At 41.1% G+C, this 19,826-nt stretch overlaps 1 protein-coding gene across 1 annotated transcript; it reads left to right on the top strand.

The window, feature by feature from the left end:
- The first annotated feature begins 3,753 nt into the window (after positions 1 to 3,753).
- On the top strand, positions 3,754 to 19,406 carry RAB24 (RAB24, member RAS oncogene family). Its single transcript, XM_072145999.1, has 8 exons — positions 3,754 to 4,221; positions 7,669 to 7,737; positions 8,521 to 8,599; positions 10,374 to 10,441; positions 10,522 to 10,621; positions 14,338 to 14,388; positions 14,785 to 14,847; positions 18,196 to 19,406. The coding sequence occupies exons 1-8, from the start codon at positions 4,105 to 4,107 to the stop codon at positions 18,258 to 18,260; spliced, it is 612 nt and encodes a 203-aa protein (XP_072002100.1). The 5' UTR covers positions 3,754 to 4,104; the 3' UTR covers positions 18,261 to 19,406.
- Positions 19,407 to 19,826: the final 420 nt, after the last annotated feature.

The following is a 19,826-nucleotide window of genomic DNA, read 5'->3' as shown; positions in this document are numbered from 1 at the left end:
TGTCCAAGTCAGTCACATTTCTAGTGGGCAGAAGGACCTGGTCCTTTAGCCCACTAGGATTTAGCCTGCTTATATAAAGTAAGCTAAATCCTAGTGGGCAGAAGGACCTGTTCTCACACTTATAACCTGACAATGCACTAGGTCCTTTAACCAACTAGGACAGTGATGGCAAACCTTTTAGAGGCCGAGTGCCCAAACTACAACAAAGACCCGCTTATTTATCGCAAAATGCCAACACAGAAATGTAATTTGTGATTTATACTCCCTTCTCTGTCACAGTTTTCATTGATACCAGCCCCTGAGGCACCAATAAAGCAGAAAATAGTCCCAGGTAGAGCTGTCACTTTAATATAGCTCTGTGCACAGCAAGTCCTGGGCTGTCTGGGACTGCAGGAAGATATCTGGAGTCATCTCTGGTGATGGCCTGAGTGCCCACAGAAAGGGCTCTGAGTGCCACCTCTGGCACCAGTGCCATAGGTTAGCCATCACTGAACTAGGATATAGATTGCACATATAAAACAGGCTAAATCCTAGTGGGCAGGGGGACCTGGTCTTACTCTTCCAACCAGACACTGTACCAGGTCCTTCAGCCAACTAGAATTTAGATTGCTCATATGAAACAGGCTAAATCCTAGTGGGCAGAAGGACCTGTTCTTACACTTCTTACCTGACACTGCATTAGGTCCTTTAGCCAACTAGGATTTAGCCTACTCATATAAAGCAAGCTAAATCCTAGTGGGCAGAAGGACCTGTTCTTACACTTCTAACCTGACACTGCATTAGGTCCTTTAGCCAACTAGGATTTAGCCTACTCATATAAAGCAAGCTAAATCCTAGTGGGCAGAAGGACCTGTTCTTATACTTCTAACCTGACACTGCACTAGGTCCTTTAGCCAACTAGGATTTAGCCTACTCATATAAAGCAAGCTAAATCCTAGTGGGCAGAAGGACCTGTTCTTATACTTCTAACCTGACACTGCACTAGGTCCTTTAGCCAACTAGGATTTAGCCTACTCATATAAAGCAAGCTAAATCCTAGTGGGCAGAAGGACCTGTTCTTACACTTCTAACCTGACACTGCATTAGGTCCTTTAGCCAACTAGGATTTAGCCTACTCATATAAAGCAAGCTAAATCCTAGTGGGCAGAAGGACCTGTTCTTATACTTCTAACCTGACACTGCACTAGGTCCTTTAGCCAACTAGGATATAGATTGCACATACAAAACAGGGTAAATCATAGTGGGCAGAAGGACCTGTTCTTACACTTCTAACCTGACACTGCACTAGGTCCTTTAGCCAACTAGGATTTAGCCTACTCATATAAAGCAAGCTAAATCCTAGTGGGCAGAAGGACCTGTTCTTACACTTCTAACCTGACACGGCATTAGGTCCTTTAGCCAACTAGGATTTAGCCTACTCATATAAAGCAAGCTAAATCCTAGTGGGCAGAAGGACCTGTTCTTATACTTCTAACCTGACACTGCACTAGGTCCTTTAGCCAACTAGGATATAGATTGCACATACAAAACAGGGTAAATCATAGTGGGCAGAAGGACCTGTTCTTACACTTCTAACCTGACACTGCACTAGGTCCTTTAGCCAACTAGGATTTAGCCTACTCATATAAAGCAAGCTAAATCCTAGTGGGCAGAAGGACCTGTTCTTACACTTCTAACCTGACACTGCATTAGGTCCTTTAGCCAACTAGGATTTAGCCTACTCATATAAAGCAAGCTAAATCCTAGTGGGCAGAAGGACCTGTTCTTATACTTCTAACCTGACACTGCACTAGGTCCTTTAGCCAACTAGGATATAGATTGCACATACAAAACAGGGTAAATCATAGTGGGCAGAAGGACCTGTTCTTACACTTCTAACCTGACACTGCACTAGGTCCTTTAGCCAACTAGGATTTAGCCTACTCATATAAAGCAAGCTAAATCCTAGTGGGCAGAAGGACCTGTTCTTACACTTCTAACCTGACACGGCATTAGGTCCTTTAGCCAACTAGGATTTAGCCTACTCATATAAAGCAAGCTAAATCCTAGTGGGCAGAAGGACCTGTTCTTATACTTCTAACCTGACACTGCACTAGGTCCTTTAGCCAACTAGGATATAGATTGCACATACAAAACAGGGTAAATCATAGTGGGCAGAAGGACCTGTTCTTACACTTCTAACCTGACACTGCACTAGGTCCTTTAGCCAACTAGGATTTAGCCTACTCATATAAAGCAAGCTAAATCCTAGTGGGCAGAAGGACCTGTTCTTACACTTCTAACCTGACACTGCATTAGGTCCTTTAGCCAACTAGGATTTAGCCTACTCATATAAAGCAAGCTAAATCCTAGTGGGCAGAGGGACCTGGTCCTTTTCTCCTCTAACAGTTTTCTGTATACAAGACATGAATAAGTCTGCTAGGCACTGCTAGGGTATTGTGACTTTTTGTCAGTTTTAAATCCGGCAAGCCACTTTTTAAAATATGTGATGGGGCACAAGTAAGGCCAGTACGCCAAATGTACTATAGCCTGTATCAAAGTACTAGCGCGGGTTATTGCTGAAATCTACGCCAAGTGGGACATGGTGTAGGTGTCAATTCCGGCTAAGCGGTTAGAACATCTTAGCAAATACGGAGCGTCACGTCCGGAGGTTATTAAGACTTGCGCAAAATGGGGGTCATTTATCTAAGGGCCATGTTCCATCTGCATTTTGGCTTCCGTTTTGCAGTTTCTGGATGAATTAAATATCCGTTGATTGCCCTGGACTTGCAATAGTATCCGTTTTTTTACTTTCCATTATACCTTCATTTATTTAAGCAGATAGTAGGAATAAAACGGATGGCTACGGACACTAACAAAAAAACAGGTCTGCCAAAGGGATCTACAAAAATTTTTATTTATTATTAACAATAATTTTAAAAAAACCAAAAAACGGAAATTGTGAAACAGAAGTGTGTGACTTTGCACAATATTTTTAATTGCAAACAACCAACAGACTCAGATGCCAGTTATATAACACAATGCGCCAGTCTTAATAAATTTCCAATAATTTTCAGATTGGAATTTGTGTTGGAGGACTAATAATAATAATATCTAATAATAATACTGCAAGGGAAATAAAAAAAACCTTTTAAATAGTTTTTATATTCAATTGAACAATAAAAGTCCTTTAGCCAACTGGAAATTAGTTTTTCTATGTTGAAACAGCTAAATCCTAGTGGATAGAGGGACCTGGTCCTTTAGCCCATTAGGATCTAGCCTCTTCTATATAGAGCAGCTAAATCCTAGTGGATAGAGGGACCAGGTCCTTTAGCCCATTAGGATCTAGCCTCTTCTATATAGAGCAGCTAAATCCTAGTGGATAGAGGGACCAGGTCCTTTAGCCCATTAGGATCTAGCCTCTTCTATATAGAGCAGCTAAATCCTAGTGGATAGAGGGACCAGGTCCTTTAGCCCATTAGGATCTAGCCTCTTCTATATAGAGCAGCTAAATCCTAGTGGATAGAGGGACCAGGTCCTTTAGCCCATTAGGATTTAGCATTTTCTATATAGAGCAGGCTAAATCCAAGTGGGCAGAAGGACCAGGTCCTTTAGACCACTAGGATTTAGACTCAACCAAGGACTCAGCTCTTATCGGCCGCCATGAGGGAGCTGCAGGACGCCCTGAACTTCCGGCAGTGAGAGGTGAAAGTTCAAACGTCACATGACCGCGACCAACAGCTGATTCCGGCGTCACGTTCTCGTAACTCCGGAAACCAGATTCATGGGCGGAGCCTAAACCAGTGGTGGGCGGTGCGGTGTTAGGCGGTTGGGTAAAAACTAAGCGTATAGAAATAAGGCGGTGGGCGTGTCTGTGATGAAGAGGGAGGGGCTATGGTGAATCGGTGACAGAGCAGGGCCCGTACACAGCGCTGGAGAACATGACATGGGAGCAGGTGCAGTAGACACTGGGGTGAGCGACGCGTTGTACCCCCTGTACGGTCAGTGATTGGCTCCATCCCAGCAGCGGTCCTGGATGCCCGGACAAGTGACTGTGGTGTGTGTGGCAGATGACGTATCCGCCGCCGGGTCATCATAGGCTTGGGCGCTCGTACGTTACACAACATGAGCGGGCAGCGGGTGGATGCCAAGGTGGTGATGCTGGGGAAGGAGTCAGTGGGGAAGACCAGCCTGGTGGAGAGATATGTGCATCACCGCTTTCTACAGGGTCCCTACCAGAACGTAAGTATCAGATCCATTCACTGACAGCAAGGGATACTGACCAGATGTAACCCCCACCCATAGTGCATGCTGCTATCCTGACCTCTTACCACTGCACCCCTCTACATGCACCTCTATCCCAATACTTAACCACTGCACCCCTCTACATGTACTCTATCCCAGTGCTTAACCACTGCACCCCTCTACATGTACTTTATCCCAGTGATTAACCACTGCACCCCTCTACATGCACTTCTATCCCAGTACTTAACCACTGCACCCCTCTACATGTACTTTATCCCAGTGATTAACCACTGCACCCCTCTACATGTACTTCTATCCCAGTACTTAACCACTGCACCCCTCTACAGAAGATGTACTTCTATCCTGATACTTAACCACTGGGCTTTTCTACATGGGATATGCTTCTTTACTGACACCTTACCACTGCACTCTTTACAGCAGATGTACTTATATCCTTTTATATGCTTCCATCCTGACATTTCCTCACTGTACCAACCCTTTCCCTCATATACAGCATCCTAATGTCATGTCACCATGTCTCCACATGTTCCTATTAAACCACCATACAGGATGTGCTTCCTGACTCCTTACCACTGCACCTTTTACACAGAATATGCTCCTATCCTGACAATTCTTCATTGCACTAACCCTTCAGCACATATACAATATCCTTATGTCCTCTCACCATAAATTCACACTTTTCCTGACCCTTTCCACCTGCACCTTCTACCTAAGATTCCTTTCTATCCCAACACCTTTTTGCTCTTCCCTTCATATAGAATGGTTGTTTATGTTGTTAATGGTTTGGTTTTATTTGCGCTCTAACAAAAGTTGTAACAATTCTGCAGTTCCGACAGTGGCTACTAGAATAGTCCATAGGATTTGGACACAGTAGTTAGTACCTGATCTAAATGACTTCTATAGGAGACTTTTATGTGACCTGTGCAAAGGTCATTGTACAGAAAGGAAAGCAGATAAGCTCTGGCCATTACCTATTGTTCATGTATCTACACCTGATGGCCATAATTCTTATGAAGGTACTGATTAGTGGGGTCACTACAAAATCATCTCCTAGAGAGCTTAATACTGCATTGTCAGGTTTTTTTTTGTAAGTAAAGGTAGTAACATAGGAGAGTAATAAAACAAAAAAAACTTACCAAAAATGAGAAATTATATATTTTAGTAAATATGAATGAATTAAATCTAGGTAAATTTAAAGGGAACCTGTCACCAGGGACCTCATTTTCACTAAAGACAGATTGTAAAAGTCCATGACATCTGCAGTGCAAAAATGCCTCTCTGCCTTTTCTAAGCATTTGCATTACAATATATTTGTGTGTTATAACTTACTCTTACTCTCAGAGGAGCTGTACAGGAGAACAAAGGTGGGGGCCAAGCTCTGAGGAGTGAGTAACACAGACAAGGCACGTGTTGTTTTTTGAAATGCATCCAAACCAAAGTCCAGCCCCTGTGACACAGGATTTTGTCAGGATGCTAGAGTAAGGCCCCTTCCACACTTGCGTTGCAGATCACGTCAGAGTTTGATCAGGGTGCGATCAGTGTTTGGTCAGTGAAAAACGCACATTTTGCATCAGAGTGAAATCAGTTTTCAGTCAGAGTTTGTTTAGTGTCTCAGTTTTTCAAGCGCGTTTTCAATGCAATTTCAATGCGTTTTTCACACGCAGAAAATGTGCGTGAAATGGACTCAGGGCTGAGCTCTATCTTTTCTATGGCAATTGATGCGTGAAAAACGCATTGCACTTGCAAGTGTCTCAGAGTGCAATGCGTTTTTGATGCATATCCATAGACTTGTATGGTGTGTTTTTCACGTGCGTGACTTGCAAAAGTAGAGCATGTCGAGATTTAAATGCGCGTTAAAAAAATGCTTTTGACCTGCAGAACTTGCATTGCACTCTGACCCATTGTAACCAATGGGTCTTTTCAGACTTGCATTCTTTTTCACGCACACACGCGCATTTTTTTTAACGCGCATTTAAATCTTGACATGCTCTACTTTTGCAAGTCACGCGTGTGAAAGACGCAAGTTTGAAAGGGGCCTAAGTTATAACACCCAATTATATTGTAATGCAAATGCTTAGAAAAGGCAGATTTGTACTGCGGGTGTGATGGGCTTCTGAAATCTATCTTTAGTGAAAATTAGGTCCCTGGTGGCAGGTTCCCTTTAAGGGTGACAGGTTGCCTTCTTTATTGCCGAAAACAACTATTGGTGATATATTTTTGTCCAGCCATACAAGTTGATGACATGTGATCAATAGATGAGACAATTTTGTTCCCAGGAGTAGGGGTTTCTAAGCAAGGGATGTCTTCTTAAAGCTTTTCCACTATTCCTGGAAATGGTAATGTGCAGGACTAGGAACAAAACAATTGTAGCCTGAATGATAATAAGTCAGTGGGGTCCTTTGGGTGCTTCGGTTTGTTATATGAAGATCCGACCCTGCATCATGGTTTTTGTTTATAAATGGTAGTATTAATTATTTTTTAAAATGAGTCTACTACCTCTAACAAGAATTATAGTCTGCTAGTTGTGGAGAAATGCACTGTGATTTCCAGCATACATTTCTTATTTCTGTGCATGAAGTCATTTCTGAGATATTCCCAGTTTAATCCATATTCTAATGATACAGTTGGTATACACAGGTCATGTCCTCAGCACGCAGTGTTGCCCCATACTTCTCATAAGACAAATCTAATCTCTGGTCCAGCAGGAATAGCTGTACTTCTGGTGCTGAGGACATATCTTTGGATCAGCATATCTCTCATTTGTATATCGTTTAAAAAAAAAGGCATTGCTGTGTTATAATCTACAGAAAGGCGAGAGGGCTGAGCCCTCTTCATAGCTGGTAAGTCTTTAGTGCATACTGCACCAAAGACTTACTGGTAACACCTGCGATCGGTGCTAGCGATTACTGCGATAAACAGTAAAAATCATAAACACATTAGGTATCACTGTGTACGAAAATGCCCCATCTATCAAAATATAATAACTGTTTTACACTGCATTTAATCCCTTAATGGAAAATAGTGCCCAAATTCGAAAATGGCACTTTTTTTTGCCATTTTGAAAAATTTTAAAAATTCTATAAAAAGTGATCAAAAGATTGCACAATTCTAAAATGGTAGAATGTGTTTCATGCTGTAGCTGTGATCAGGATGGCGCTACCAGCCTCTGTAAACTAACCAGCTTGTGATGGGCACCATCAGTTGCCAGTTTAAGTGGTTAATTATTTTTATAGCCCCTCTCCCAGCCATATATACCATTAAAAAAAAAAATCCCCCTTTTAATAAAGTTTGAAGTTTCCACTACAAATGACTTTGTCTGATTTAACGTGGGATAGTCATTTCACAAAAATATGATTAGTTCTATAATACTGTTTTTTTTTTTTTTTGTATTAATTATTACATTTTATTCTTATTTTTATTTAGACTATTGGAGCAGCATTTGTTGCCAAAGCTATCAATGTTGGAGGCCGCAATGTGATACTGGGAATTTGGGTAAGTACTAGCAGAATATCATTATCACATGTCATCCCAGTACTGTACATTAAAGTTTATGTACAATAATGCAACCCTAACATAAATTACTTTTTTAATTTGCATAACCCTAAATTTAATAACCTGTCTGTGTGCTCTAATCCAGTCATTCCCATGAAGGAGTTTTGCACCCTAAACTATTACCACCCTATGCACTGTACTGCCAACAATTCTCAAACCATCCCGCATACCCTAGCATAGAAATAAAACAAACATAAACATTTTAGGTATCCATGTGTATCAAAATATAAAAACAATTATCCCATGTGGTGAACCCTGTAATGGAGAAATCCTCCTAATATCAGATACTGTAATAGAAACGCAAAAAGGAAAAAGAACGCTGTGTTAAGGGGTTAATAATTTAGGGTCAGAAAACCAATTTAGTTATTTTAGTTGCTTCCCTATGCACCTGAAACATCCTTCATATAAACTGGTGCTCAAAATGGTAGATAGTACCTTCTGGGCCCCACTAGTGATTTGCATAAGGGCAATGTCTTTATTATGGGCATCTATGATGCTTTTGATACATCCCATTATATTACTTGCACCATAGTAATAATGAATTAATAAAGATTTGTACATTTTTTTGTCTTTGTACTCTCTTGTTATATTGCACCAAGTAACAAAAATAATTCCCATACATAAACTACAATGCTATAGTTACTTCTTTTCTAGTAATGTCCTGCCCTCAGTAGTATTATGTCGCTGACATTAAAGCACATTCTCTTTTTTTTTTTTCCTCAGGATACTGCAGGATCAGAACGATATGAAGCTATGAGCCGCATTTATTATCGAGGAGCTAAAGCCGCCATTGTTTGCTACGGTAAAAGGCTAAAGATTACAGTTTATTACCTGGTGTTAATATATTACAAGTTCTTGTATGTGTAGACACCAAGTCCTGCTCTGTGAGGTTGTCATTTGTTGAGGTCGTAATTTGTTGGTGATAATTGTGTGAACTGCTATACTATTACCACATAATGTGGCTGCAGTGTCCATGACCACAGTAAAGACTATACTATACTGTGTGTAATATTTATATATTTATCACACAAAATGGACCAATTGTCACGGCAGGGAATTCTTAACTATTTTATTCTCAAAACTGCCTTAGGCAGACAAAACTACTCATATTCAGACAAGAGCATATGATAAAACTTCACTTTTATTGATCTCAAATCATAAAATACAGTGGCTTGACCACTAAGTGCTCAAATGGGAATGTGCTTAAAAACACAGTGCGTGACACAGATCCAGGACAGCTAACATATAAGCTATGATAGTAACAGAAGATACGGCTAACAGAAGTGGGTATGATATAACCAGGGATCAACTGTGTAAGGTTGTCGTAATGAACACTAGGGCTAAAGATGTCAGTAAGAGTGTATGATTGTCACACTAGAATCACAGCCTGCAGATGTCTCAAAGGATAACCAGTCTCACAGATTTTATTACTATCAGAGCAGGTGTAAAGACTGTAAAAAGTCTCAGGGCATAGTTGCCCTATTGAGGTCTGCCACAGGGATCACCCTGTTCAGGGCCGCTGTGATAGACCAACAGCTATAGATGTGAGACTGTAATTAGTTGTTACTATCGTAGTCGCCTATATTACACTCGTCCTGATTTATGTAGAATCTGTGATATTTGCAATATATTTAGCCGTATGTTAATTCCTGTCTTGCCCTGGATCATATCAACTGAACCAACCCTAGAACAAGCTAACTTAGTGTAAAGAATCAGCTGTCTAGTTCGGAGGCACACACACTGCTAATTAATAGGTGCAAATTTTAGCCCCCCAACATGTTTCACCAGTAAACTGGCTTCACCCTGATGAAACCAATCTTTTTAATAATAGCAATGTATTGTAAAAACAGTCTTTGCCTTTTCACTATATTCTTGGAGCATTCGTGTGTTTCAAGTGGGGATCCTTGAGGGACCACTAAAGTGTATCTTAAAGACATTCTACAAATGCAGTTTGCCAGATTATATGGCACAAGATGTCCGGAAACTGCTCCCTGCTACTCTTTGCTCCACGTAATGTAGCCCGTTAGACAGGGTCTTTCACCACCTCTGCCCACTCCATCTTTGGGTCCTTTAATGTGTACTGTTTAAATAATCCAAAATATGGCTTTTTGAGGACAGTTTTGCAGTTTACTTACAATATATACCCGAGATTAAGTTTTGTTATTTAGCACAATTTCTGTGCTGAAAAAGATCCACTCGTCTTATACTCCGTACTTACCTCTGGCGCACCCCGCAGCTTTTCTACTTTCTCGGCTTATTGTGTAAAGACTGGTCCCTGTTCTCTGCCCGTGCACACACTATGATGCGGCAGTGTCGCCGGCTGATGACATCATATTGTGTACCCAGGCACAGTGTGGGAGGCTGCTGCAGTGCATTTAATGAGTGGGGGTAGGCGGCTGGACATTAGATTAGTGAAGGGAGTCTTTGAATGATCAATACGTTTTCCCATTTTTTTTTTTTTTTTTTAGTGGTAATATTGGTGCCTCAGCTTATTTTCTGGTTGCCTTATACTCGAGGTTATTTTTATTACAATAAAATTTCGTTTTTATAAGGTGTTTTTTTTTCCCCACTCTCAGATCTCACAGACCGCAGCAGTTTCGATAGAGTGAAATTCTGGGTGAATGAACTGCAGAACTTTGAAGAGGTTGGTATACCAGAGCAATGATCAATCACCTGTAAACAAGGAGTTCCCATTATCCTTATCTCATACGCTTTTATTCCCAGAACTGCCGGATATACATTTGTGGCACAAAGAGCGACTTGGTTGAAAATGACAAGAGCATGAGACAAGTCGACTTTCATGATGTGCAGGATTATGCAGATGGTAAGATCAGACTGGCACATAGATTCTATATTGCAGTACATGTATTATAAGTGGGATTATCTTCTATTTATAAATATATTAACAGGGGCTCAGAAAATGGTCATGGCATAAAAATATTAAACCCTCACAAATTCCCATGTTGGCTTGGTTTGGTCAATATTGGTGTCACTGCTCGACTTTATGATCAAAACGGATAACAAGGAAAGCAGAGTCTCCTATTGCAAGGAAAATGGCGTAACTCCAAAGGCTAAGGATGTATGTGGCTGTGAGGCATAAAGCTAATTTACCACCATAGAAAGCCAACTTGCACTCTCAACCAAGGGCACCCCTATTACATACCATTACAATGGGGAAACGGGTTTAAGAAAGTACATCTACAGGATGATTCCCAAAAAGTAACCACACTGGCTCAAAGCTGCCTGGCAAAAGAGGACCACCTGGTTTAAGGCCTTCTTTGCGTCAACAAAAAGTAGCTAAAGAAGACCAATCCGACTAAGTTACCATAATTTATATTTTTTCTGGTGGCCTAGGTACTCCTGAGGTAATTCCTCTCCTTCGTCAGGTCCGATGATGTGGTTAGGGAGGCTTGAGAGAGGCTACAACACATGATGACTAAGGAGGAATAAGTCAGAACTAATATTGGTTGGAGGTGTTGCTGAACATCCACCAGCTGCATAGGTCACAAGGATTCCCTCCCAGCCTTTATCTAGTCAATTCATACATTAATCATTGCAAAATCATCTCTTCTTTATTATGTAAATTAGGTTGGTCACATGGTCAGAGACAGTGATGTCACGCCTGTTACCCCTCTCCCTGCTCATGTCTGTGTGTAATGTATAGTAAAGCATTGCTAGTGTGCTTTATCTGCTGACCTATACACATGTGTGAGGCACAGACATCAGCTACACAAGTACCTAACATGTTCTGCTATAACATGGCTGCATCCTGGAGCTGTTGTATCTCTCCTATACACACACAGGCTGCAGGGGGCGTGACCACCAGCACCAGGAAGCACATCATTATACAGCCTCACATCATTATACAGGCTGTCAGTCATGCACTGGGGGTGTGGCTGTGCCTCCCTCTCATGAATAAGGAGGACAGCTTGAATATGATAATGATTCATTGCACATCTCACAGGTCATTTGCATACAGCTTTAGGACCTCATTGCTTAGGTTTACAGCCATGTAGAGGGACAATGAAGGGATAGCGGCAATGCTCTCTAATGGTCGTTTATGAACATACATTTAGTTTAGGGGGTTATTTTGCCTGACGGGTTCTCTTTAAGGGTGCTGAGGTGTAGTAGAGAATACAGTTATCTGCGCATAGCTCTAGGAAGAAATGAAATAGAATTTATTATGATGTCATAGGTTCACACCCAGAAGCAAGAACATGAAACCTGGATATGTGTAATCTTCCATACTGGGAATTCTGATTGTGTGTCTTTTCCTGTAACTTCTGCTTTCCTGTTACAGGAGACTTCCTCATTAATTCAGAAGTTAATCTTTCAGTATGGAAGTCACACAAATGTCTTTATACATTGCAGAATTATATACATGAAAATACAAAGAAACCTCACGATGGTTAAGCTAAAGGGGTTATCAATATTTTTTTTTAATCTTGTTAAAACCAGAGAAATCATTTTTTAAATTTTCTGTTAAGCTTATGAGCTATTAGTAACAAGGTTTTCCCCAGGGTGAGGCCTTGTATTACAATGGGCCCATACACACAGCCGTGGTTTAAAAGTGTATACAGGCAGTCCCCGGGCTATGTATAAGGTTCTGTAGGTTTGTTATTGATTTGAATTTGTATGCAAGTCGGAACAGGTATATTTTATATTTCAGCTGTTATAGCTGATTATTGTAGTATAAGGTTAAAGCACAGTAAACTACCAACATCCAGAGGTCAGTTTGTAACTAGGGGTTGTCCGTAAGTCGGGTGTTCTTAAGTAGGAGACAGTCTGTATTCTTTCTTGGCCCTTTTGCTGCTAGATTCATCTGGGCATGATTCACTTCTGGTTGGTAGAATAATTTTTTTCCTTCTTAAGCAGTTCAAATAAAACCTAATTTACAACATGATAAATTCCATAAAGGGGCATAGTTTTACCCTTGTAAAAATCAGACCATTTTGGGCACCGATGTAACACTGAGCAATTAGTGCAGATGAAAAAGAGGACAATCAAGGCTCTACTTAGTGTCCTTGCTCCCGACACTGGTTGTATGCGTTGGGGTAAGAACACAGAGCAGGAGAGGACCCAGGATCACTAATTTGTCGGCTGTACTGCTCCCAGGCCCTCTTCTTCCTGTCACAGCATTGCTCCAGGTCCTGACGGTGGCACATACAACCATTGCGGGAGACAGAGCTAAGCAGTGCATAGATGAGAGAAAAAGCTGCAGTGCTGTGCTGGGGGGAGAAGAGCCAGGAAAGGAGAGGATTTATTTATTTTGTCTGCTCTGGGGATCTCCAGTATTAATAGTTTTATGCTCTGGGGGCCTCTCAATTACTATTGTTTGCTTTGAATGTAGCATTTGGTTTCTGGAATGGTATTTATCATTTCTGCACTGTTCTTTGGTGAGCCTAGAGTGCTAGCCCCTTAAAGTTTAAAGGGGTTTTCCCACAAACAAAAGTTAGGGCCTAACTTCCTGATCAGTGGGGATCTCAGTGCTAATCTCAGATCACAAAAACGAGGAGTCTGATGGGGTCCCATGTACCTCTGTCAGACCCCTCATCGCTCCATCAGACTAATGGAGCAGACTGCCACGCACTACCATTCTGCTCCATTAATCTCTATGGAGCTGACAGAAATTGCTGAGCACTGCGCTCACCCATCTCCGTCGGCTCCATAGAGATTAATGGAGCGGAACGCTCATGTGCAGCAGTCTACTCCATTAATCTGATGGAGCGACGAGGGGTTCAACAGAGGTACATGGGAACCCTCGTTTTCGTGATCTGTGGGAGTCTCGGCACTGAGACCCCGCACTGAGACCCCCCACTGATCAGCAAGTTAGGCCCTATCCCTTGGACCAATAAATGTTGTTCACCCTGGCCTAAATCCTTTCATGAGATATAGAACATACATTTAAAAGAAATTTCATATTTTTTATTATTAATTATATGTTTGTCGAGTCAGAGTCCATTTTATCACAACTCCAACTCCACCAAAACGGTCACTGAATCCATGTCTCCAGTCACTGACTCCGACTCCATAGCCTTGCTTGCTATGGGAAAAGGGACTTACTATGACTGACCTATTGAAGTTTGGAAGTAATTATTCCCTCAATATAGTCTAGTTGACATCAATTAGCCCAAGGGTGCATTCACACGGTACTTTCTTGGTCCATTCTGGTTTGCTTTTACAGCTCCTTACACTTCCAGAAATAGAAAAACGGATTCAAACCAGCCATGCGTTTTCAAACTCATTCAAAAGGAGTACAAAGCAGTTTCGGGAAGCGCTGTGTGACAGCACCCTGATATTTGTAAGAGATTTTACCTTCCTCTGGATCACCACTGCAGGATTCTAGGTTACACTGTATGGACCTGCGTCTTGCCGTGTGTCTATGGGATCTGTATATTCATACCCTTCTACTACACCAGTGCTATAAATGCATCATGGATCCATCGTTATTCCAGACCCTCTGCTCCTAAACAATTTGTGGCAATTGTCTTTGTAATGACGGTAAACTTGCCTTATTAAGCATATTTCTCCTTTCTGCAGAGATTAAAGCTCACCTCTGTGAGACTTCCAGTAAAACTGGACAAAGCGTAGGTGAGTACAAAGAAATTATTTTATTTTTTAATGAAGTACTCTGTCATGTGGCTCTGGTAAATCACGTCAAGAAGTGTTTGCCGCATCTGCCCCACAGAGCATAACCCATTCCGATTTTTAGTACATGTTCCACACAGAAAATCCAAAGAAAGTAAACTTCAATAGATCATAGTACTCATTCAATAAGGGTGAAATCTGTAGCAATATCCTATGTAGATCAAGTAAAAGTTGTGAAAAAATCCTCCAAATGAATACCAACAACAGACATGGTAAATCGCAGTGTGAAAGCTTTCTGGTTATTGGGGGGTATTTGTGTTTCATGTTCTTTTTCCTCTTTAAACCTTACTATTGTGATCAGATTTAATTTATCTATTTTTTTTTTCTTGTGAAAACCAGATGAGCTATTTCAGAAAGTTGCAGAAGACTATGTGAATTACAGTGATTTTCAAGTCCAATCAGGTGGGTATAATATCCTACTACTGTAGCTTTTCCTTGGTAATCGATTCAACAGCTTTGCAGTTATGGGTTTTCCTATTAACCAAAGGTTAAACATTTTTGGCATATAAAATGAACAATGGGGGTTTTCCAACTTCTTCATCTTGATGGGTAATCCATATGGTAGATCATCCATATCTGATTGGTGTGGGGCACACAACTGGAACCCAACAAATTGGCCGATTCCAGCAGTCTTGGTAACAGCCAGAAGAACAGGTCCATGCGTTTTTACATGTTATCATTGCTTTTGACAGATACCATGTGATGGCAACATGTAAAAACACTCAATTCTGCAGTGTGTTAAATGCAATGCAAGTGCAATCTTACTTCAGTAGGTGATCGCAGGAGCAGTCCATGCATTGTGTTTAGAAATGCAAAGCAAAGGGTGCAGTCACACACAATGCTTGCATTGCATTCAGAAACTAAATGTACTCTAAGGCTACCCAGTAATGCGGTGGAGGCATTGGCCAATATAAATGGGGTCACCAGACAAGACTTACTGGACAAGCTGTGGATGGCAAGAGAGTATGAATGAGACAATGCAAAATGTGTTATGCACATGGCAGTCTCGGAGTCCCCATCCACATTGATGCCGACAAGCCTGCTCCAACTGACATTGTCGAGCGACTGGAAAGATGTACCAGGGTGGTGGGTAAAGTTTGAGGATTTGACTTTCAGAGCTTATTCGGACAGTAAATACACTGTCGGACGAGGAACTGTTCAATAGGATCAAAAATTTAAATAGACAAAATGAAAAATTGGGGCTACTCAGCGTTACCCGTTCAACCAATGGGAACATAGAGAATTGTGCTCATGGGTAGTTAAAAGCATCAAAAATTCAGAAAAACAATGTAATATTAAAGTGTCCAGAGCACCAATAGCCTATGAACCCTATTACTGTTGCATAGATAGCATTCCACAGTTGTAGTAATACTATATTTATTGCACACTATACAATGATATGAATTGGCACAAAATAGACATAAAAATTTTTGAAATAAAAAATAATTGTGTAAAAATGTAAACAGAAAAAGATTTATAAGTCCCTTGTACAAGTTAAAAAAAGCAAGCATATAAAAACTTGTGCGGTCTTGTGTACTGACGGACCATCTGGCGTTGTGGACTCTCCTTAGATACTCCACATGTATGGTCTCCTACGGCGTCTGGATTTCTGTACTGCGCTTGCATGGTCCCAGTATGTTTTTTTTCCCTCTTGTATTGTTCCGGAGCTCCATTTATTTGTACCTTTGGTTGCCTTTATGCATGTAGTGAGTCATCTCTTCGATTTATAACGGAGCTGTCATCTTATTTCTTGATCACCTTTAAGAATATATAACGTTCCTTCTTGCCGAGGATGAAGTATAGCGGAGAGGTGTAGTTAGTACCACTGTTTGCGTGTGCCAAATGGGAAGAACGCATTTTGAAGGATATACCCTCTTTTTCAAAAATTTGTCACATTACAGGAATGATCACACTTAGAACTGGCAGTAGCTTTTTTTTTTGGGGGGGGGGGGGGGGCATGTAAAGCCACCAAGGGCTCTTTCTCTTTATATGACTGTTTGGCAGCATCAAGAGAACCAGATTTTTTTCCTCTGTACATTTCATTATTGGAGAGGGAGTTGGGTCTCAACTTGAGTAATGGAGATCAGACCTGGATACTAAAACAAACATATAGAGTCTACAGTTCTGTTAGGCTTCAAGAAAATCACTTTAAACTCTTGGCGAGGTGGTATAAAATACCGAAACCTTTACATAGATGGGGTCTACTGGATATTGCTGGAGGTGCAACAAAGAACTAGTAGACTGTTCAGAATAGAGTCTGGACTATAGGCCCATGAAATACTCCGCTACCACTCCCATTGACATGTCCTTTAGGGAATAGCTAGTTTGCTTGAATTAAGTTTTGTAACTATAATTTACCTCTGATGGAGCCATTAAGTGGCATGTATGGCCAATTATTTATTTATAATTGCATGATGTACTGGATGTCACATTGTACCACTGCCCTAATGTGTTTTTGTTTGTTTACTGAAAAGAATAAAAACAGAAATAATTAAAAAAAAAAAAGAAGTAACTTGCATTGTTTAAATGTAAGACACTGGTTGCTGGTTACCAATCTTGTGTTTCAATGGAAACTTATCAGTCCAAGGCCATTCCCCATGCTTTTGCTTTCCATTTCTAAACGCAATACAAGCGCCGTGTGTGACAGCACTCTAAATGTTACACAAGTACCTGACATGTTCTGCTGTAACATAGCTGCCTGGAGCTCTTGCATCTCTCCTACACACACGCGCACACACACACACACACACGCACGCACAGGGGGCGTGGCCACCAGCAAGCACATGGAGCAGCCATCACATCATTATACAGCCTCACATCATTATACAGGCTGTCACTCATGCACTGGGGGTGTGGCTGTGCCTCCCACTCATGAATAAGCTGGACAGCTTGAATATGCTAATGACTCATTGGACATTTCACAGGTCATTTGCATACAGCTTTAGGACCTCATTGCTTAAGTTTACAGCCATGTAGAGGGACAATGAAGGGATAGAGGCAATGCTCTCTAATGGCAGTTTATGGAAATATATTTAGTTTAGGGGGGTTATTTTGCCTGACTGGTTCTCTTTAATTATGTATTTGCAAAATTGTGCAACTTTTAGTCAAATATGATTGCATTTATTGGGAAAAACTGAAGCGGGAGCTTGGTCAATTTCTGGAATTTGTAGATGTGGTTTTCCTGTATACATGGTGCCCATTGAGAAACATGCATTAACCACTTCTGCCTTCTTTATTTAGAGCAGGAGTTGAATTTCATCATGCACGCTTATTTGCATGACGTTTGCATTTCAGTAACAAACCCAATGTAAACGCCCAGAGGCCGGGCTCTGCCTGATCGCATATGTGTTTCCATCGAAATGCATGTGATCCATAACCAGCACCTGTCCGGCTCATTTGCATATTTTAACCCTTTTTCGTGAAAAAATAAGCCATTTAGCAGCTAAATAAAAGAACAGATCCTGTTTCAGGGGCTACACACTAGCGTGTAAGTATACTAGGGATAAAACCTCTAAATCCAAATGGTCGATTTCCTTAGAGCGCTGATGTAGGTCTGCACTTGGCCTTAGAAGTTTAGGGTCCATCCACGCGTGGCGTAAACTCAATGTTAACAGCAATGTAATCAAATCTCCTCTTACCGGTTGTTATAAGTTTCAAAACACATGAGATAAACACTGTGTGAATGACTAAACCAAAGGGATAAAAGTACTTGATATTAAAGGATGACATTTTTTTTTTTTTTAAATATAGAGCCAAAGGGAGTGGACTTGAACTCCAGGAGAGACCTGACATCTTACACCTGCTGCCATCACTAAATGGGACACGAGCCCAGGCCTTGCCAATAACATCTGACTGTCTTTGTGCTGTATAGTTTTTATTTTAAGAATACGGTGTGTTGACATCTGCCCCCTGGCGGCATCATCAGACATCGGCGCCTTCTGTGTGAGCAGCTACCATCTTCCATATCTGCCAAATAACCTATATATGCACGTGTGGCGTGTCAAAGAGGGGACAATGTGATACCGCTCATAAAGCATCATGTACATGGAAGACGCAGAAGATCTGGATTCCGAGATTTACTTGCAAATAAACTCAAAGGGGTTAAATAGTTTCTTACGAGAATTTTATGACTACAGAAAGTCTACCGGGTAGTACAAGTAACAGATTGGGCGACTGGAAGTGTTTTTTTCCCATACAGTAAGAATGTGTTTTCAATAAAAATTCATTTGCAGGTCTCCCAAAAATGATTTTCATTAAGTATAAAATATAAGCTTTTATCTCATTACCATGGCTATTGTGATATGAAATAGGACACTGGATGTATACCGGGTATTAACCCAGTCACTGCCAATGTTTTCGATGCAATATTTCTGAACCTTAAGGGAGCAGGGTGATTTTATACAGACTGCCGTTCTGGTGAATGTTCAGCCACCAACCAAGAAATTACATGTCTGGATAGTGTCAGCCTTCTTCTAACAGTGGTTAATAGGTAATCATCCTGTTATTATCCAGCTAAGGACATAGTGATGATAGTTTCCTGTTGGTTACACACTGGTTACATATACATACTGTACCAGATCTAGACTGCGCTGCTCCCAGTTCTGAGTTGGAGCTGAACCTCACCGTTTCGGTTTGTAGTCCAGATTACAAGGTGGACATCTGCAAGACCCACCCTATAGCAAAACCATTTCCGGCAGGAAAACCCAACTAACCTCCACATTTTCAGCTGATCTCCGCTGAGGGGGGAAGAGCTGTCAGACAAATCACTTTGCACACGTGTCTGCATTGTTTTTATGTCTTACAGCAAATATCAGACAGACAAACCAGTCCTACAGCATTCTTTCTGACAAAATACTCATACACAACAAACGTGAGATTCGTGGAACAAGTATTCGTCTAATCATGATGTGTACATATATCATCATCATCAAACTCATTTATATAAACAGTTTGACATGTTACCTTATTTCCCATTATGTGTTTGTAGATCAGGTGTATCGAGATGATTTCCAGGAGTGGAGGTCCTAGCAAGCCTTCCCCACCATCACCGAAACAGAGGAGGGCAAGGGATCATAGTATTACCCAAGGGTGTGGTCACACCTACAGATTTCTTTTCGTTTAGAAGCAGAACCACGGGCCGATCACATGCTAGTGGACCACGTTTCCAATTGTAAAACGGAAACAAATCAGTACATGTGACCGCAGCCTAGGGGTGGTGGCACACATGGCGTTTTGAATCTATTTTTAGGCAGTCCGTTAAAAAACGCATCAGTTTTTGACAATTTTTCCCAATTATCTTAAGATAATAGGAAAAAATAAAAAAGGTAAAAAAAACGGATGCTTTTAACGGACTGCTTAAAAATGGCCTAAAGACAGGTTCA

This window comes from Engystomops pustulosus, chromosome 4 (assembly GCF_040894005.1).
Source record: "Engystomops pustulosus chromosome 4, aEngPut4.maternal, whole genome shotgun sequence".
Taxonomy (NCBI): domain Eukaryota; kingdom Metazoa; phylum Chordata; class Amphibia; order Anura; family Leptodactylidae; genus Engystomops; species Engystomops pustulosus.
This window is presented reverse-complemented; position numbering and strand designations above follow the sequence as displayed.